The 19,607-nt window shown below is 54.8% G+C and overlaps 3 protein-coding genes across 3 annotated transcripts; 2 read left to right on the forward strand and 1 right to left on the reverse strand.

Moving 5' to 3' along the window:
* Positions 1-1,812: 1,812 nt before the first annotated feature.
* SAMD1 (sterile alpha motif domain containing 1) lies at positions 1,813-5,767 on the forward strand. The gene is made up of 5 exons (XM_043979300.1): positions 1,813-2,721; positions 3,319-3,601; positions 3,800-3,896; positions 4,637-4,748; positions 4,961-5,767. The coding sequence occupies exons 1-5, from the start codon at positions 1,852-1,854 to the stop codon at positions 5,117-5,119; spliced, it is 1,521 nt and encodes a 506-aa protein (XP_043835235.1). The 5' UTR covers positions 1,813-1,851; the 3' UTR covers positions 5,120-5,767.
* Positions 5,768-7,018: 1,251 nt separating this feature from the next.
* On the forward strand, positions 7,019-9,934 carry C1H19orf67 (chromosome 1 C19orf67 homolog). The gene is made up of 6 exons (XM_043980063.1): positions 7,019-7,356; positions 7,491-7,635; positions 7,779-7,879; positions 8,320-8,505; positions 9,274-9,417; positions 9,751-9,934. The coding sequence occupies exons 1-6, from the start codon at positions 7,019-7,021 to the stop codon at positions 9,932-9,934; spliced, it is 1,098 nt and encodes a 365-aa protein (XP_043835998.1).
* A 6,380-nt stretch (positions 9,935-16,314) lies between these two features.
* Positions 16,315-18,973, reverse strand: MISP3 (MISP family member 3). The gene is made up of 3 exons (XM_043977981.1): positions 18,070-18,973; positions 17,641-17,711; positions 16,315-16,741 (listed from the first exon to the last, which is right to left on the reverse strand). The coding sequence occupies exons 1-3, from the start codon at positions 18,953-18,955 to the stop codon at positions 16,658-16,660; spliced, it is 1,041 nt and encodes a 346-aa protein (XP_043833916.1). The 5' UTR covers positions 18,956-18,973; the 3' UTR covers positions 16,315-16,657.
* Positions 18,974-19,607: the final 634 nt, after the last annotated feature.

Genomic DNA, 19,607 nt, shown 5'->3' on the forward strand with positions numbered 1-19,607 from the left:
AAAACAGAGTGAAGGGAAAACTGCCTTGGAATTCCAAGTCAAGGTGGGGACACGGAATGACCCCTGCCTGACTCAGGATAGGGCCTCTCTGTGCTGCAAGGTGGTTTTACCTTGAATATCCCTCTCTGTGCAGAGAACTAAAGGGCCTGAAGGGGGGGGGGGGGCGGGTAGAGAATGACCTTTAAAACCTGCTCTCCGTGTGGCTTCTCCCCCCAGTGGAAGAAGCAAGCTTAAGCCTCACGGAATAGCCGGTTAGGGCTAGATCTTAGGTTCTCGAGATGGAAGGGGCTTAAAGAGTTTCTGTAATCCAACCCCTTCATTTGGCAAACAAGGTCTCGAGCAGAAATGACTTGCCCGAGGTCTCCCAGTGAGAGAAAGAGGGGCAGAGCTGGAAATCGTACTCGGGTTCAAGTCCTGATTCGGTGTTTTTTCCATGACAAGACTGCCTCTTCATCCAGCCTCCCTTTATGGGGGAGAGGGGGGGAAGGAAACAGCCCCCAAAGGTGACATGCCAAAGGGCACACACCCAGCTCGTACGTGGCAGAGCGAGGACGCGAACCCGGGGGGTCCCTCCGAGTGCACGTCCTGAGCTGAAGCGCTACGCCACGCCGCCGCCTTCCTTGCTCCGCGATCCACGGTGCGGCTGTCGGAGAGGCGGCTCCAGCGCCGCCGGGGGAGCGAGGCCAAGGCAGACTGGGCGGGGAAAGGGGGCCGAATCCGCCCTCCCTCGGTGTCCAGAGTTGGGGACACCGGCTGCCGCCGGGGCCAGGGGCGGGCGGGAGAGAGGTTCGGGCGTCGCGGCCCCCCGGTTTCTCAGCGCAGCCCAAAGCAGTGCGGCGGAGAAAGCGGGACGCCTGGCTCCGCCAGTCCCCGAGTTGGTGGTAAGTGCGGTCCTGAGCCTGGAGCGCTGGGCGGCAATGGCGGGGGGAGGGGGGCCGCAGGGGGAGGGGGCATGGGGGGCAGAAAGGGGGAGGGGGGCTGGGCGGCGGGGACGTCTGGGTTCCGCGCCCAATGGCTGGAGGGAGAGCGCCACCGCCCAGCCCGCCCACTCCCCTCCCCCCCTCCCCCTGCGCGCTCCCTCTCTCTCTCTCCCTCTCTCTCTTTCTCCTTCTCTCTCTTTTTCTCCCTCTCTTCCCCCCCCCCCCATCCCCGCCTCCGCCCCGGCGCCAACTCCGCGGCGCCTCCTTAAAAAGCGCGCGGGAGTTGTAAAGGGCTGGGGGGGTGGGGGGGGCGCGTTGAGGCTAGGGAGAGACTGAGCAAGAGAGGCGCCGGAGAGGAGGGGTAGAGTCGCGCGCGCTAAGCGGGGCCCCGGCTCCACCTTAAAAGCGAGCGCGTAGGGGTGGGTGGGTGGATAGCTAAGAAGGGGGGCCGGAGTGTCCCGGCCGCGGGGCGGGCGGGCGGCGCGTGTGGCGGCGGCTGTGGCGGTGGCGGCGGGGAGGGGCTCGGCTCGCGCTTCCCCCTCCTCCCATCCTCGGGACCCGCGCGCGCCCAGGAGGAGCGGGGTTTTTGTGTGAGTGTGCGTGTGTCTCTGTCTGTGCATTTTTTCTTTTCTTTCTTTTCTTTCTTTTTTTTTCTTTTTGCAAAGAAACAGCAGCGCCTCCGCCGCTCCACCGAGGCGCTGCGCCCCCCGGGGGGAGGGGGAAGAGCAGCGGCGGCAGCGGCAGCGGCGGCGGCGGCGGCGGCGGCGGCGGCGGCGGCAGCGGCAGCAGCAGGAGGAGGAGAAGGAGGCGGGCGGCTGAGGGAGAGGGAGGGGAGCCGGGGGTTGAGAGGGGAGGGGAGAGCGGAGGGAAGGGGGGGCGCCGCGCTGGGAGGGAGGCGGCGCGCACGGTGCAGCCGGGCCGGGCGGGAGGCATGGCGGGGCCCCCGGCCCTGCCCCCGCCGGACACGGCGGCGGCCGCCGCCGCCTCGTCGTCCGCCTCGTCCCCCCGCTACCAGGAGTGGATCCTGGACACCATCGACTCGCTGCGCTCGCGCAAGGCGCGGCCGGACCTGGAGCGCATCTGCCGGATGGTGAGGCGGCGGCACGGGCCGGAGCCGGAGCGCACGCGCGCCGAGCTGGAGAAGCTGATCCAGCAGCGCGCCGTGCTTCGGGTCAGCTACAAGGGGAGCATCTCGTACCGCAACGCGGCGCGCGTGCAGCCGCCGCGCCGGGGCGCCACCCCGCCCGTTCCTCCGCGCGGCCCCCGGGGGGCTGCCGCCGCCGCCGCGCCGCCCCCGCCCCCGCCCGCTCCGCCTGCGCCCGTCGCCTCCCCGCCCCGAGCGCCCCGGGCAGCGGCGGCCACAGCGCCCCCCTCTCCCGGCGCCCCGGCCCCGTCGCCGCCCCCCCGCGCGCAGCGGGCCGCGCCCCTGCCCCCGCCGCCGCCTCCGGCCGGGGCGCCCTCGCCTGGCCCGCGCCGTGCCCCCCCGCCCGCCGGGGCCGCCGCCCGGGAGCCGGCGCCGCCGTCGCCGCTGCCGCTGCCGCTACCGCCGGAGGGGGGCGCGCCTCGGAGCGGACCAGCCCGGCCCGTGAGCCTGCGGGAAGTGGTGCGCTACCTCGGGGGCACTGGCGGCGGCGGAGGCCGGCTGACCCGCGGGCGCGTGCAGGGGTTGTTGCTGGAGGAGGAGGCGGCGGCCGCCCGAGGCCGTCTCGAGCGCACCCGCATCCCCGGTCTTGCCCTGCCCCGAAACGATCGTTCGGGAAGGGCGCCTCCTGCCACCAGCTCCCGAGCAGCCCGAACCAAGGTAAAGACTAGGGCTGGGGATGAAAGTCCTGCATAGGGATGGGGAGATCAGCTTAGCATTCCCAGGTGGCCGAGGTCGGAGGCAGGACTGGAGGGGAGACTGCGCTGGGGAGGAGGGATCGGGGAGGAAGCAAAGGATGGATGAGATCAGTCCCCGTGGAGAGAGCGAGGGTGTTTATAAGGACTAGAGTTCCATGGCCAGTAAGAGCTTAGAAGCACTAAGCTCCTCCTCAGCCAAGGGTGGGAGGGAGGGGGTTGGAGCCAAGGACCCTGAAGGCCAGGTCATGGTGTCAGTGAGTCTCACTGAGAAGGGTGAGAAAAGTGAGCCGCCGCCCCCTTTCCTCTCTGCTCCCCTACCCCAACAGGCCAGAAGCCATGGGGAGAGTCTGGTTTGGGAACTGGAAAAGGGTGTCCTGTCAGGGTTCCCAGGAGTTAATTCCCTGGATATGGTAAAGACTCCAAAGGCAGAAGTCAACTTTGGACCCAGAAGTCTGGGCAGCTCCCATCTTTCAAGTCTGACAGAATAAGGACACCTAGGGAATAGAGATGGCTGGGGAAAGATTGGGGAAAACATTCCAACTCTCCTCCTTCCCCGTAGAAGTCCGGGGAAGAGTCTCTGAGGGAGGAAGAAGAAGAAGAGGATGAAGAAGAGGTGTCTGCTCTGTCAGAGGGTTCGGAGGTGCCTGAGGGAGAGGCTGCCCACGGTGGGCAGAATCAGTACAATGGAGAGACTGGCCAGAGGGAAAGTGGGAAAGATCGGTCCCGAGAGTGGGGCTCCTCTGTAGCACCAGGCCGCCAGGATGAGGGCCACCGCTCAGCCCTAGCAGATGGGACCCGGGAGGCCTTCCCAATGGGAGTGGTGAAGATGGAAGGGGGTTCAGGTAAGAAAGCTGGGGTCCCCTTGGTCCCCTTCTTTGTGATGGAGCAGCAGGGGAGCTACCCCATTTCTGAAAGTGGGTGGGGTCACGGGGAAACCAGGTAGAGTGGGAGAGGTTCTCCTCAGTGCTGGGATAGGTCTGGGGAGGGAGGCTAGGTAGAGGGATAGGTAAGCTGACCAGTGTGCCCTTTTCCCCCCTTAGCCTCAGCTGCCACAGGTCCAGATTCCCCTTCGCCCGTGCCTTTGCCCCCCGGAAAGCCAGCATTGCCTGGTGCTGATGGAACTCCTTTTGGTTGCTCGTAAGTCTGGGGATTTGGGGGTTTTTTTTGTTTTTGTTGGGGTTTTTTTGTTGTTTGTTTTTTGTTTTGGGGGTTTTTTTAGTTAGGCAATTGGGGTTAAGTGACTTGCCCAGGGTCACACAGCTAGTGTTAAGTGTTTGAGGCCGGATTTGAACTCAGGTACTCCTGACTCCAGGGTCAGTGCTCTATCCACTGCGCCACCTAGCTGCCCTGTTTTTTTGTTTGTTTGTTTGGGGTTTTTTTGGTCTCTCGAGGCTGGACTCGATGTTGACTTGGGGCCAGGTACCTGAGAGTCAAATGAGAGACCACATCAAGGCTTTGTAGGTAGACTTTTAGACTTGGTCTTGCTAATTTCTCAGCGCTTAGAAGCTATATGAACATGGACATGTCACATAGTCTCTCTGGACTTTGGTTTCCCCATCTGTAAAATGGGTAGACTTAACTACCTCCTAGTGCTGGGATTCCTGAAGGGCAGTGATATTATCACCTGCTCATCCCCAGCACTGAGCACAGTTTGTTTAATTTAATTGATGATCAAACCCAGATCTTAGGACTATCCAACCTTTTCCCTCTGGGCCTCTGTTTCCTCCTCTTTTGTCCCACCCCACCCCTTATCTGCTGAAGAAGAAGGTGTAAGGATCAAATGAGATGATGATTTGCAAATCGTTTGCACATGTTAAATGTTTGGCAAGTGTCAGATGGGATGACGATAATGTTGTGGTCTGTTTGGGCATCCATAGCTCTGGGAGGAAGGAAAAACCATCTGACCCTGTGGAGTGGACAGTGATGGATGTGGTAGAGTATTTCACTGAGGCTGGCTTCCCTGAACAGGCTTCTGCTTTCCAGGAACAGGTGAGACCTCCATCCTGCTGCAACCAGCACTCCACCCCTGGGGTTCCTTGCCCCTCCATCTTGTGTGTCCCTTACACACACACACACACATACACACACACACACACTCGGTAGAACTGATTCAGCATAAACTGGAAGGATGCCATGTGAAGGGGCATTGGAGGGAGTTCCTGGCCTCACCCAAGTGAGCCCTGCTTCTTTCCCCTGCCCAGGAAATTGACGGGAAGTCCCTTCTGCTGATGCAGCGCACGGATGTGCTAACTGGCCTCTCAATCCGCCTGGGGCCAGCCCTCAAAATCTATGAGCATCACATCAAGGTCCTTCAGCAGGGCCACTTTGAAGATGATGACCCTGATGGGTTTCTTGGCTGAGCCCCCACCTCTCTGTGACCCCTGAGCTTCCCCTACCCCTCTCCTTTCCCCCAGTTCCCTTGTGCCCCATCTGCCTAAGAGTCCCTAGCATCCAGGAACTCCCTAAGGGGGAGAACACCCTCTTCCCAACACACTCCCCAAAGAGATTCCAGGGAGGCTGGTGCCTCATTGTCACCCCCTTCCCAATTCCCTCTCCCTTAACTGTAGGTATCTTTCTTCTATCCACATCCTGCATTCCAAGCTGGGGGTGATGGCAGGGGCATATGCAAGCTCCTGCATCATACCAGGAGGGGACTCCAATGCCCCCCCCACTAGACTCCTGTGGGGGAAAAGAATGCCCTCCTTTCCCCCTAGCCCTTCCCCTAATTCAGCCAGACTTCACCTTTGTAAATGTTTCACCCCGAAGAAGTAAGGACAGGACTGGCCTGGCCTTTCTCTCTGACCCCACCTGTTCCCCTCATCCCAATGCCTTTTCTTCCAGCCTTGGGCAGTTTGGAGATCCCCAGGGTTGAAATGGTGGGTTGTCCTGTTTCCTTCTTCTCTCTCTTTTTCTCTCTCTCTCTCTGGTTGTTGCTCTGGCTGTTTAAGTTGCTTTTTAATATTGCACCTGAGGTTTTTTAAATAAAATTAAAAGAAAAATCTCTCTGATCCCATTGTGTGTGTGTGTGTGTGTGTGTGTGTGTGTGTGTGTGTGTGTGTGTGTGTGTGTATTCATGCACCTGTCTGATATGTGGGGGGGGGGTGCCTGGCAGGGTGGGGTGGATTGAGCCAGGGATATGTATTCCCATACTTACTGGATCTATCATTAGGAAAAAAGTGGGAAATTACAGATTATAGGCTGTAGCCCCAGAAGGTTCCTTCAAATATCAGGTCCAACCTACATAATTTACAAAAGAGAAAACTGAGGCCCAGGGAAGGGGTAGAGGTAAGGTCTGGACCAGGATCAAATGTGTTAATATATGTAAAGCATTTTGCCAGCCTTTTAAAAGTGCTCAATAGGGGCAGCTAGGTGGTGAAGTGGATAGAGCACCAGCCCTGGAGCCAGGAGGACCTGAGTTCAAATCCAGCTTCAGACACTTGACACTTACTAGCTGTGTGACCCAGGGCAAGTCACTTGACCCCAATTGCCTCACCAAAAAAAACCCCCACAAAAACAAATTTTTTTAAGTGCTCAATAAATTCTAGCTCTTTATCACTTCTGCCTCCAAATCCAGCGTTCCTCCCTGCCTTAGCGTTACTAGGATATAGGGCAGAAACAGGCCTTGGAGACCACCTAGTCCTTTTCCCCACCAGTGACTCTGGGGAAGGCTGTTTCCGGTCTAGGATGTCAGTCATCTGTAAAATAAAGAGGCTGAACTAAATGATGTATTAAGTCCTCCCAACTCGACCTGTCTATGATGTCATTACCCCTTTGAGCCTCAGTTTTCTCACCTGAACATTAAGGTCCATCTCCCTCGATTTTGTGTAAGGGTCCCTTCCAGCTCAGATATTTTTTTGTTTCTAAATTGTCTCCCCTCCCTGGGCCTGTTTCCTACTTTAACAGGAGAGTACATTCTGCCAGGCCCCAGGGAAATGTTGAGGATGAAGGGCCTTTTGAAAGAGTAGGACGTCGGAGGCTCGCTCTATGTTCCGGGCTAGGAGAGTGAGGCAGGTTGAGTATATATTGTGAACACGAACTTGGAACTTGGAGCGCGCTAGCCCGAGGCGCGTGGCCGCAGGGAGAGAAGCTCAACCCTGACCAGGCGCGTGTTGACATTCAAATGAGGCCCGGCCCCGGCCTCCTTTCTGTGGTGGTGGGAGTCGGCGAGCAGAAAGCCCGGGAGGCTGCTGCCCCGGAAAGCTGGGGGAGGACTCCCCACCGGAGGAGGGCCCAGTGTGGCCCCCCCAGTCATCTCCCCCATGGCCAGCGAATCCTGGTTCGGTGGGCTTCTGCCTACCGGGGTCCGAGACCCGCTCCCGGCAGGAGACTCGGTCCCCGGACCCGTGCCTACCCCGCACAGCAGAGCAGAGTCTCCTTGGCCTGTGGCCGCTGGCCGAACAGGGGCTCCGGCCGATGCTGAGTCTGGGGGACCTCTCCCAGGGCAGCCTCTAGCTTCAGCCCCACTGTCTGGCCCGCCCCCGGCCCCCGCCCCGGGCCCTGCGCTCCTGCCCCTGGAGAGTATGTTCAGCCCCATCACGGAACAGCTCCGCTACCTGCTAAAGAAAGCGGAGGATTTCCAGAGCTACCTGCTCTACAGGTGATGGGGCCAGGCTGCCTGGCTATCCTGGGTTGCAGGAAATGGGGGACGGGTGCTTTGGGCGGAACAGGTGAGGTGGAAGCCCAAGCTGGAGCTCCCCTCCCATGACCAAGTGGGGCTGTGCCCCTCCCCAGCAGGGACCGGGTCCAGAAGGAGCAGTTGGCCAAGGCGATGCCAACTTTCCTGCAGATGTGCCAGCCTTACTTCCTGTACCTGGAGTCTGCTGCCAGGGGCATGCCCCCGATTCATGGGGCCCTGCAAGAGCTGGTTCGGAAAAGGGTGAGTGAGCAGAGGGCCCTTCTCCTTCCTAGCTCCTGGACAAAAGCCAGGATCAGGAGCTTAGGCATGGGGTGGGGAACTGCCCTCCTTTGCAACTGGGAGGAGCCACATCTGGGTTGATATGTACTGTCCTCTCCCTCCAGCTGCTAGAAATCTCCCAACAGCTGGCCCTTAGGCTGGAGCAGCTGGTGCTCATGTATGCTTCCTTCGGGTTTGTGGTACTGGAAGAGACTGATCCCCTCAGGTAACTGGGTTGGGGGGAGGGGCTAGGATATGATCCTTGGTACTACCCCCTAACCCCGTTGACTCTCCCACCTCATAAATCTCTAAACTAAGAAGGGTCCTGATTGGACCGAGAGCCAGTGTCTGGGTTTAAATTCTAGTCCTACTACCTTTCCTATATATGGTGGATAAAGTGATGCAATGGGAGTTAAGAAGACTTGACTTCAAATCCTTTTTCAGACACTAATATGTTCAACCCTATGCAAATCATTTACTTTGTAAACCTCAGTTTCCTCATCTGTAAAATGAGGTTGTACCAAATGACCTCTAAGGGCTCTTCCAACTCCAATCTGTGGTCTCAGGCAAGTGATTTACCTTCTCTTGGTCTCCAGGTGGTGGCTTTTGGACTTGATCACCTGTAAAGGCCTATAATCCTAGCTCTCCTTTCTCATCCCCAATCAGTGTGTCCTGTTTTTTCTGCGGAAAATTCTCACTGGGTCCCTCCCATCAAGTGTCCATTTTCCGATACTGCTCTCCAGCCCCTTACACAGCTGGCCGACTTCCTAGATACCTGTACAAGAAGATGCGCTGGAATCTAGAAGCTAGTCCTGAGACCAACAACAGGGGACATGGGCCTCACGTAGAATAGTGAGTCTTTTCGGGCAGCTAGGTGGCACAGCAGATAAAGTACTGGCCTTGGATTCAGGAGGACCTGAGTTCAAATTCAGCCTCAGACACCTGACACTTACTAGCTGTGTGACCCTGGGCAAGTCATCACCACCACCACCCCAAAATAAAAAAGAATAGTGAGTCTTCCTGACTCAATGCACCCTGTCACTACCAACCATTTAAAAAATTCTGCCATCAGAAAGAGACCTCCAAATCAAAGCCCCAAAGTACTTTTCACTCCGAATAAAAATCCAAATCAGTCTCCCTAATCAAGGCTGCCCCTAGAGAAAAGCTAAAGCAAAGCAGGTATCCCTTCACCAAAGCAAGGCCTGAGCTCAGTTTCCGTTTCCAGCCCTGACACAATATAGATGAGTTACTTCAGTTCTCTGGGCCTCAGTTTCACAATCTTTAAGATGGGGGGAAATACTATTTATACTAGCTGAGACTTAGAAGTTGTATGACTCTGAGCCAATCAATTAGCCTTCCAAGCCCAGGTATCCCCACCGATAAAATGAGAAGAATACTTGCACTGGCTCACTGGGAATCCTGGTGGGGATTTTGTAAATCCTAAAACTGGTAAAGAAGCTGATATTATTTGCTGAAGTCCCTCTTTCACAAATACTTCAACCTCCAATAAACTCTCTACCAGCTTCCCTCCTCCTCCCCAACTCAAAAGAAACACCCCGGGACCGGATTTTAAATATTGTCAGCATCTACCAAGCTATCACCTCCTTCCCTTTCCCGCAGCTACTTCCTGTGCTATCGAGACACTTGGGAGGATACAGGCAAGAGTCCTGCCAACTCTTGTGCCCAGATTCAAAAGCTCTGGTCCATTGGGCGCTGGGTGCCCTTGGGCCCAGGCCAAGATGGCTCCTCGGATATCTATTCCTGGTAAGGGAGTGGTACTGGCTTGGAGATCATCAGTCCCTATCTCCAAACACCTCATCTCCAAAGGTTTCCCCCAAGAAAAGAAATGGGGTTGGGAGGGAGGGGAGAGAATTAGGGTTCCTAAGTATTTTGAAGTTTCTACCCCTTTCAAAAAATTGGTGGAGCAAAGTTTCTTTTTTCTTCTCAGCATGTCCATCCGCAACTCTTGGGCCCTAGACACAATCAAGGGAGGCAGGTGGTGCAGGGAAAGGATCAGGGCTCCATCCCCGCTATTCCCAAGATTTCCCCTGGGCTGCCTCAAACAAAATGGAAATGTGCCCCTCCCCCTCCCGCCAGGATCCTGTGCCCTCAGCCCCCGGGGGAATACCAGCAGCTGCTGACCATAGGCTTTGAGGAGCCGTCGCACACCCTGGCCACCGATCTGCTGGTACAGATTCTCACGGGCCAGGCAGGGAGCGCAGGGCGAGCCCCAAGTACGGCCACGGGTCCCCCTGGCTGGCTTGGGGCTCCCGGGCCCTAAGCCCTAGGGTCGCCCTCGGTTCTGGCTATGGGGCAATGGGGTAGGGGTGGGAGGAGTAGGAGGGGTAGGGGACGGAGATCCTTCTCCAGCCCTTTAACCCACAGGCAGTTTAGGCAGGGAAGACGGGGACGTGGCGACTCCCCCGAGAATGGATAGATGGCTCTGTTCGGGTTTAATAAAGAGAGAAGGAATTCAGAGGTGCCTCGGTCTGAGTAGTGCCGGCTGGAGAAACGCGTCCTTCCCGTCGAGAAAGCTCCGCCACACCAGCGAGGGGGAAGGGGTGGGGATGAAGGCGAGCGAACTACCTAGGAATTGAAAGGGAGGGATACACATCCCTGGCGGGGGAGGGCGGGAGGTAAGCGCATGCTCAGTCGGGCACTGGAAGCCAAACGGAAACACCCGCGCCCATACACTTCCGGAAACGGCGGAGCTGGGCACAAAGTTGATTGATCGCCTCGCAGTCCTTTCCTGACCCTGGCCAGTCTGGCCTGCCTAGAGACCATAAGACAGGGTTTCTGAAAGGGATCCAGGGGGAGAGGATCACACTTTAGCTGTGAACCGATATCTTTCCGAAAAAAGGCAGTCGCCAGGTTTTATCGAACGATCTCTGGATTGGGGGGACAAAACCTGGGTTCGACTTTTGACTCAGCTACTGAGTTGCTGCGTCACCCGGGAAAGTCCCATTCCTCCCCCGGGACCTCTTTACCTCGCTGGGAAATAAACTAGTTAATTCCGTGTTTTCATCTCTTTTGGCCTTGGCTTCTTCCTCTGTAAAATTAAATAGCCCTTAACCTATCCACCTAAATGTTGCACTTAATGACCTCCAAGGTACCTTCCAGCGCTGGCCTAGAAAAGACTACGATTCCCATTGTACCCTGCGGGGGCCAGGCCTATCACATGATCTAGTCTGTTTCCCAGCCACAGGAGTAGGCTTGGGACTGTTTGTCCGAGCCCCTGACTCAGATTCCAGCCTGAGTACGGATGGCAGTTGACCCCTCCCTTTTTACTGAAGGGCGAACGGGCTCCGTGGCACCCTCCCTTCCCCTCCAAGGATCGAGGTTATATCTTCCGGTTAACTCCGCGTGGGCTGGGACCAGAGTTGCTGTCCCCGGAAACCTCGGCTGGCCCTCAGACTCGGAGTCGAGCCGCTCCCGGACGCCGCCCTGTGACCGAAGTGAAAATCGCAGCTCAGTGCCTGCTCGATTTGTCCTCCCCTTTGCAGAGCTCTGAAGCGTGGTTTGCCCTCCCCGACCTCTCCCCCCCCCAACCTCCCCACCCCTATACCACTGCCCTCACCCCTGCCTCTTCTGGCTCAGAAGGAGACCCTAGGTTTAAATAGTCAAGGGCCGGGTAGCTGGGTGGTGTGGTGGACAAAGCACCTGCCCTGGATTCAGGAGAACCTGAATTCAAATCCAGTCTCAGACACTTGACATTTACTAGTTGTGTAACCCTGGACAAGTTACTTAACCCTCATTGCTCCACACCAAAAAAAAAAATTTAATTAAAAAAATAATAAAAGTTGGGGCAGCTAGGTGGTGCAGTGGATAGAGCACCAGCCCTGGATTCAGGAGGACCTGAGTTCAAATCCAGCCTCAAACACTTGATACTTACTAGCTGTGTGACCCTGGGCAAGTCACTTAACCCCAATTGCCTCACCAATAATAATAATAATAAAAGTCAAGGGCCACATTGCAAAGAGATCTAACCCTAATGATTCCAACCCAAAGCCGAACATGTATCCTCTCTACAAATGGACATCCATCAATTGTTAAGAGATCTTCAGTGGTGAAAAACTCATTCCCTTCCAAGGCAGCCCCATCACCTTTCAGACAGTTCTGATTGTTAGGACAGTCTTCTATATAGGCAAAAGATAGGTGCTTTCATCAGCATGAGGAACTTCCATTGTGGAACCCTTTTACCAATGCAGATTGTAAAAAGAGGGAGGGGGGACAAGCATTTGTCAAGTCCCTGCTATGTGCCAGTCATTGTACTAAACCTTTTATCTCAAAAAGTAGAGCTGGAAGTGATCTCAAAAGCCATTTAGTCCAAACTTTGGATTTTACAGATTTGGAAACTGAAAATTAAAGAGGTCAGGGGACTTACCCAAGGTCACACAGGCAGTAAGCACCAGAGATCAGTTTGGAAGCCAAATCCTCTAACTCCAGAATCAATGCTGCTTCTCTTATACTAGACTGACTTGGTCAATCCAAAGAGTTGCCCGAGATGCTAAAAAATTCAGTGACTTACACAGGGTCACCCAGCCCAAATCTGCCTTTTTATGACTTCTCCCCATTATTCCTGTCTCTTCCCTCTGGTTTAGATAAGTCTAGTCCCTCTCCCAAGGACAGTCCTTCAAAAACTTGAAGACACATCATCTCTCCCCTAAGTCTTCACTTTTCCAGGCTAAACTTCTTCAGTTGCTTCAGCAGTGTATCTGGTGACTGAGTCCACCTAAGCTACCATCTTGGTTGTATAAAGAATTAATTCTTTATAGCTGAAATCCTCCTGACCTTCAGTTTTTCAGAGTCCTTCCTTAAATGTGGCACACATGGAACATTTTGCTACTTAGCAAATTGCATTTCGTAATATCTCTTGGGCTGTCACTTTGCCCCTTCTGTTACCATTTAACTTTTTGTCTTGTCTTGAGAGCTAGATCTCGTCCTGTGAGAGCTTCTATGGGTCCCCCACAGTGTCTTACAATAGGCTGAAAACAGCAGATGTTCAATGAATGGATGTTGCTGACTGATGGATGTTCAGTCTAGGCTGAAAGGAGGAGGGCATTCTAAGGGGAAGGAGACAGCAAGAAGAATGCTATGGGCTCTACCTTCTTGGAGATCAGTCTAATAGAAGGGGTTCTTAACTTCATTTGTGTTACGGAGTCCTTTTGGCAATCTAGCCAAGCCTAGAAACACATAGGATTACAAAGGAAATTGATTGACATATGGTTATCCAAATCTTGTTTTTTTGAAGTTCACAAACCCCAGGTTAAGAACCTCTGGCAGTAGGGACCTTGAAAGATGTCTATGGCTCAGTTGAATAGAGGGGACTTCCTAGCAAAATCATTTCATCTTCACCTCCCTTTCCTCATTGTAAAACGTGGGTAATAATGCACGAGGTGCCTACCTTATGAAGATCAAAAGAGACAAGTGGGGACAGCTAGGTGGCAAAGTAGATAAAGCACCAGCCCTGGATTCAGGAGGACCTGAGTTCAAATTCGGACTCAGACACTTGACATGTACTAGCTGTGTGACCCTGGGCAAGTCACTTAACCCTCATTGCCCCGACAGAGAGAGAGAGAGAGAGAGAGAGAGAGAGAGAGAGAGAGAGAGAGGAGATGAAGCACTTTACAAGCCTTACTTGGCTCTACAAATGTTAGATGTTACCATTAGTATTGAAAGTGCCCCCCCCCCCCCCGTCCCCCAATCTGGAGGGCTGTGGGGAGGGGTTGGGCTCCAACTGCCCTTTCCAGTCATTTTATTCCACTTCCCCTTCCCCCCTAGAATGTTTTCTGTACCAGTCAGGCTGATTTACTAGCTACTTGTTCTCTGACCTCAGCCTTCCACATTGTGCTTTGAAACCAGCTAAGTGGCATAATGAGGTGGATAGAGTGCTAGGCCTGCAGTCAGGAAGACCTGAGTTCAAATATAACCTCAGATATTTACTAGCTGTGTGACCCTGGGAAAGTCATTTCACCCTGTTTGCCTCAGTTGCCTCACCTGTGAAATGATCTGGAGAAGGAAATTGGCAAACCACTCTAGTATCCTTGCCAAGAAACCCCCTAATGGTATCACAAAGAGTTGGACACGACTGAACAAGTGGTATGACAGAATCTGAGTTCAAATCTGGCCTCTGACACTTACAAGCTGTGTGGCACAGGGCAAGTTACTTTACCTTCTTTCTGCCTCAGTTTTCTCAACTGATAATAGTACCTCCCATAGTTGGTGTGAGGATAAAATGAGACTATTTCTAAAAGCGCTTTGCAAATCTTAAAAGTACTACACAAATGCCAGCACTCCCTCTGTGCTGGGGCACACCCTGTCTGTCTCCCATGCCTGGAATGCTCTTTCCTCACCTCATGCCTTTTAAAGCCCTCCCTTTTTTCAAGGCTTAGCACAGGAGTCACTCCTAAGAAACTCCTTTCTCCCCCTCACTTTTTCTCCCCCTCAATTATTCCCTCATCAAATTTGTTTAAACTGATTTCCTTGTGTAGCTACTTAGTACAGTGGATAACACAATGGGCTTTTAGCTAGAAAGACTTCAGTTCAAATCTAGCTTCACATACTTCCTAGCCTAGACTCTAGGTCCTAGCTGCTTAAACTATGGGTCTGAATGTATGTGGGTGGGGGTAGGAAGTGTCTCAAAAAAATTGGCAACATGGGATAGCTAGGTGGCACAGTGGATAGAGGACCAGCCCTGGAGTCTGGAGGACCTGAGTTCAAATCCGGCTTCAGACACTTAACGCTTATTAGCTGTGTGACCCTGGGCAAGTCACTTAACCCCAATTGCCTCACCAAAAAACACAAACAAAAAAAATTGGCAACAGTAAAAGGTTATATATGCCTATTTTATATACCTGTATATAAAGAGGTAAAGAAGAGTAAAAATTTCTCGAGTAAAGAAGGGTCTCTAGTGGAAAAGAGTTTCAGAAGCCCTGCTCTAGGTAACGCCATTAACCTTTCTTGGCCTCTGTTTCCTTATCTGTTAAATGGGAGAGGTAATCCTCTAAGCTTGCTCACAGCTGTTGTATTCCCCTCCCTCTATAATAAGGCAGACATTATTTTTAGTTTGTGTCTTTGTATCTCCACTACTTAAGGCACTGGCCTTAAGTGTTTAATACATGTTGCTGGTTCGATGGTTGAATGGATTTGGCATTTGAGCTGGGTTTTGAAGCATAGGTGGGATTTCAGCCGGAATAGCTAGGAGAAGAGGGCAGACAGAAGAAACAGTCTGAGCCAAGAAAGATTTAGAGGGGGAAGAGTATCCTGTGTGTTTGGGGTTTTCATCCCTCTCCTCGAAGAGTTTGCAATTTAATTTTAATTTAATGGCACCCGAGTGGAGTCTTCAAGGAAGAGAATTTCCCTGGACAGAGATGAGGGGAGCACGATAAAGGCATGGATATTGCCCCCACAAGGGTAAGATGGGAAGGCAGGGGGCTACTGAATCGAAATGAGGGAGTAGCTACGTGGTCTGGTATGGATCAAATGGGGGTGGGGGGAAGGGCTGGAAAGCCTCGAATGCCACGATAAAGAGTTTGTACAGGGTGGGCCAAAAGTCACAAAGGGGTTTCAATCTTTACTAACTCCTTTATTTTTTGTTTTTAATTTACAATACCATAGCATCATATACAATATTTTCTAAGAAATGAATTTGCATTATGTGTGGAAAGTCAAATCTCGTAAATGGCAAAAAGCAATGAAAAATAATTCTCAGAAAGTTATTAAAACATCGTGACTCTTGGCCCACCCTGTATTTTAGCCTGCATAAAGTGAGGAACCAACTGAAGGCGTTTTGGTCAAGGGCCTGGCATGTTTTGGTCAAAGTTCTGGACATGAAGCAGATTTCTTTGCCAGTAATATACTGGATAGGAGAGAAGTTGAAAACAAGAATACTAATTCAAAGGCGGTGCACAGTGGTGGGTTCTGGAAGTGTTTTCGATCTCTGCGCTAACTACTTAGGGGTGACCAAGGGGAAATCACTTAACCCTTCCGGAGCTCGAGTTTCTCCTGTAAAAAGATAGGGTTCGATTGGCTCTCTCAATCCCCCATCAGCTCTAAATCCTATGAGCCTACGTTAGCAGGCTCATGTGTCCGTCGGAAGAGTGCAGTCTCTTCTCCAACCCTCTTTCAGCCTGAGTTTTCCAAGGGAGGGGGAAAGAGAAATCCAGTTGAGATTGTACTTTCTATTTTAGGCCACGCGGAGGCAGCATGAGACAAGACCTAGAGGCTCCAGCAACAGGGGATGGGGTTGTCCTGTTCCCTGAACATCCTAGAATACGCGGGGGAGGGGGGGCGGGTTGGAACTCTGAGCTCCGAGCAGCCCACGAAAGAAGGATGTGAACTGATCTGCCCCTTCCTCCTCCTCCCACGGCTGTGGTCCCAGGGAACACGGCGGTCAGGGGCGGCAGATAAGGAGTTACCAGCTGCCTCCTAAGTAACAAGAGCCAGATTCCGCAGGGCTCCTCCCGTTGATTTCCCAGGCCCCAGCGCTCTCCCCCCGCCTCGCCCCCCCCCCCGCAAGTTTGGCCAGAATTACACCCGCCAGCCATGCTTTGGTTCCCCAACAGTCCCTTGCTTTTCTTCCCTCCCTCTCTCCAGGCAGAGTACCACGGAGTCCCTGGGGAAGAAAGAGCCACAGACAAACAACTCTGGGCAGAAGGGGTGTTTATTGATGGCACAGTAAGCAGAGAAGGTTGAGGAGGGTTCCCTCACCCCCAGCCATGTAACAGTCAGAGGCTTGGGTATAACCTGGTCAGTATCCCAGAGAGCATAGGGGAGATAGGCATTCTGTCTCCCTCCTGGATGGGTTGGGGGGGGTGTGTGCAACAGCATTGGGGACAGGTGGCAAATTAGGAGCCCCCAGCCCGGGTTAGTGGAGGAAGGGAGGAGGGCGGGATATAACCAATTAAGACTCTCCTGCTAGAGCTTGTGGAGTAGAGGGCGTAACCAGTTAAGCTCCCCCCCCCCACCTCCCCAAGTTAATGAGGGGGAAGAGACAGGTGACCAGTTACTCCTCCTGGCTGAGGGGTTCTCCGGTGTGGATCATGATCTTCTTCCCTCGATTAACAGACCGGGCACTAGCACGGTAATCCTGTGCGGGAGGGGGAACAACAGAGGGTGAATGAGTCAGGGAGCAGGAGAAACAGAACTGGGCAAATTGGGGCAGCAAAAGCCAAGATCTGAGCTTCAGTTCCAGAGCTGAGAGAAACCTTCGAAATCATTCAGTTGTACAATTCTCTCATCTCACAGCGGATGAAATGGAAGTCCCAGATGTGAAGTGACTTGCCCAGGGTTATACAGTTTCTGAATAGAGAACACGATTAGCACCCAGGACCTTTGACTCCAAACCTAGTGCCTTTTCCAGAGCATCTCTTGGTCTCTGGACCTCAGGAGATCATATCTAAAATGGGGGAGGGAAGGGACGAGGGGCAGGGGAGGGTGCACGTGAAAACCTCTAAGGTCCCTTCTAACTAAGTCTTTTTATGTGTGCGGTACAATGGGAACTGCATTTGCACTAATATTGGAAGACTGGCTGGTTTCTAATCCCATCTTTTACACCTATTAGCTGTGCGACCTTGGACAAATCATTTAACCCTCCTCTCCCCTCTCCACTCCCCACTCCACTCCCCAGGCTTCAGTTTCCTTCTCTGTAAAATGAGAGGGTTGTACTAGATGGCTTCTGAAGTCCCTTCCAGGTCAATATCTACGATCTTATCCCCCCCCCCCTTTTTTTTACAGAAAGGGAAACTGCAGCCCAGAAGTGTCAAAGAGAAGGCACCAACCTAGACCACAATGGGAATGAGTAGCAAAGCCACTCGTTTCCACGCTACCAAGACTGTCTGGATGGGATCCAGAGCCTGGGGGAGCAAAGAGCTGGGCCTGAGGTATCATGAATTTAGTCTCCTTCCTGGAGTGGAGCCTAGGCTGCTCATGTATGTGCCCAGTACTTCGAACACGGGGAAATTCCTGAATGTTGAAGACATTTCTCACCTGCTCTAAGCCGTTCTCAGAGTCCCGCCGAGGGGGCCACACCACTGAAAGCTTTCCAGAGGGTGTGCTCTCTGCAAGGAAAGGGGTCAAATAAAAGAATGGGAGCAGCATCTCTGCGGTCCCACCTCGATGGTTTTCCTGGTTTATGGTCTGGAAAAGATCCTCCTCCCCCACCCCACCCCCCAGTCTGGCGCCTGGGGCCATAGCAGTCCACGCCCTATTAAATGTACATAGAAGCGAGAGGCCTGCTCTGGTCCTCTCCAACCCCACTCCCTCCGCACGGATTCCCGGCGCTTGGAGACTCCCTCCGTCCGGTAAAGGGGGGCGGGGCGGAAGGAGTTGGGGGTCCAAAGGCAGAAGCCTCAGTCTGAGACCCGCCCAGGGAAGGCCGAGAAGCTGACTGGGCAGTGGGAAGAGCCGGCATCTTACCGGTGAGACTCGGGGTCGGCTCCTTGAACTCTGAGGTACCATAGATGCTGCGCCTCTGGCGCTGCAGCTCCCGCTCCCTCTGTCGAACTTCTCGGACCTCCTGCTCCAACAGCGACAACTGGCCTCGACGGATCGGGGCCGCGTTCGTAGTGGAGGCCGGGGCCAAAGCTAGATCGAGGGTCGGGGCCAGAGGTGGGACCGGGGGCCGAGCACTTGGGGTGGATGCCGAGGCAAGAGCCGGGCTCGGAGAGCTCAAGGCGGAGGCTGAAGCCGGGCCTGGGGCACGTGGGGCCGAGGCCAGGGCCTGGGCAGGAGCCGGAGCCAGCGCCGGGGCTAGGTCTGGCGTCCCGACCTCAGCTGGAACTGGGTTTCGGGCCCGTGCAGTTGCTGGAACTGGGGCTGGAGTAGGAGAATGAGCCAAGACGGGTGCCCGGAGTCGGCTGCGATGCTCCAGAACCACCACGTGGGCGGCGCCACTGGCCTCGGTGAACGAAGGGCCCCGGCCCACGGACTCTGCCCGGGAATGCGCGCCCCCAGCCTCAAAGACCAGCTTACGCTCGCTCAGCGGCTGAGGCCCCTGGCCGTACTCCCGGCCGCCGCAGGGCCCCGGACCCAGGCGCACCAGCGCCTCCTCCCGGCGTGCCTCCCGCGCGATGTCGCGCTGCATCTGGGCGCCGGCTCGGGCGCGCTCCACGTCCCGGGGCAGTCCAGGCCCCGGGCCCGGCAGCAGGCTAAGGATGGGCCGGAGGCGCAGCTCCACCAGCTCCCTGCCAGCGAAGCTAGGGCTCAAACCCCGGCTCCGTCGCAGGCTCGCCTCGCGCTCCTGGTTCTGCCGGATCTCTCGCTCAATTGGGGTCTCCGTGGTGGCCGCCCCGGGGGGCTCCATGCCCAGCTTTGCGCGGGTGGCAGTGGCCGGCAGCGGGTTCTGAGGCATTAAGGGCTGCTGACCGCCGGCCCCGCCCGACTCTCCTCTCCGCCCTCCCCTGGCCTCCGGGAACTGCCCCCCCCTCGCCCTGGGGGCAGGTCTGGCCACGCCCCCTGCACCTGCCTGGACCATGGCCCCGCCCCGCGCGTCCCCCGGTGCGGCCACAGCTGCCCTGACTTCAACCCTTAAGGCTCTCCCTGGGGGCCCCCGGGCACAGTGCTTAGTTCTTTGGCTTGGACTGGGACACCCTCTTCTGCCCCTGGCCCCCTGTCCGAATATCGTTGTGGACAGTGAGGCTGAGACAGGAGTCAATCCTATCGACACCACCCAGACTAGGCTCCTTGGCTCCTGTGGCCTTGAACTGGGTGAGGGGCATTGTAGGATGACATTCTAGAATGGTATTCTGGGATGAAAGGAGTTCCCCCTTGAGAGAGCTCTCCCCAGGAAACATCGTGACCGATGTCCCTTGGGTTAGCACTTGACTCCATGCCCAGCTCCTCTACACTGCCCTGAAAGATCTATATGCTGCTTCTCAGCCTCTGTTCTCGTATTCTTGCCTTTGCCCAGACTGCACCTCCCGGGGGCATTTGGCTCTCTGTACCCGGTTTAGGAT

This window comes from Dromiciops gliroides, chromosome 1 (genome assembly GCF_019393635.1).
Source record: "Dromiciops gliroides isolate mDroGli1 chromosome 1, mDroGli1.pri, whole genome shotgun sequence".
Classification (NCBI taxonomy): domain Eukaryota; kingdom Metazoa; phylum Chordata; class Mammalia; order Microbiotheria; family Microbiotheriidae; genus Dromiciops; species Dromiciops gliroides.

Excerpts from the sequence above, each read along its gene's own strand:
- MISP3 (XM_043977981.1), bottom strand. The coding sequence starts at position 18,955 with ATGGAGCCCCCCGGGGCGGCCACCACGGAGACCCCAATTGAGCGAGAG. Across the intron at positions 17,712-18,069 it reads GCCGACCCCGAGTCTCACCG|AGAGCACACCCTCTGGAAAG; the intron begins GTAAGATGCCGG and ends CTTTCCTTGCAG. Across the intron at positions 16,742-17,640 it reads CTGAGAACGGCTTAGAGCAG|GATTACCGTGCTAGTGCCCG; the intron begins GTGAGAAATGTC and ends CCTCCCGCACAG.
- SAMD1 (XM_043979300.1), top strand. The coding sequence starts at position 1,852 with ATGGCGGGGCCCCCGGCCCTGCCCCCGCCGGACACGGCGGCGGCCGCC. Across the intron at positions 3,602-3,799 it reads GAAGATGGAAGGGGGTTCAG|CCTCAGCTGCCACAGGTCCA; the intron begins GTAAGAAAGCTG and ends TTCCCCCCTTAG. Across the intron at positions 3,897-4,636 it reads GGAACTCCTTTTGGTTGCTC|CTCTGGGAGGAAGGAAAAAC; the intron begins GTAAGTCTGGGG and ends GGGCATCCATAG.
- C1H19orf67 (XM_043980063.1), top strand. The coding sequence starts at position 7,019 with ATGGCCAGCGAATCCTGGTTCGGTGGGCTTCTGCCTACCGGGGTCCGA. Across the intron at positions 7,357-7,490 it reads CAGAGCTACCTGCTCTACAG|CAGGGACCGGGTCCAGAAGG; the intron begins GTGATGGGGCCA and ends GCCCCTCCCCAG. Across the intron at positions 8,506-9,273 it reads CATGGGCCTCACGTAGAATA|CTACTTCCTGTGCTATCGAG; the intron begins GTGAGTCTTTTC and ends CCTTTCCCGCAG.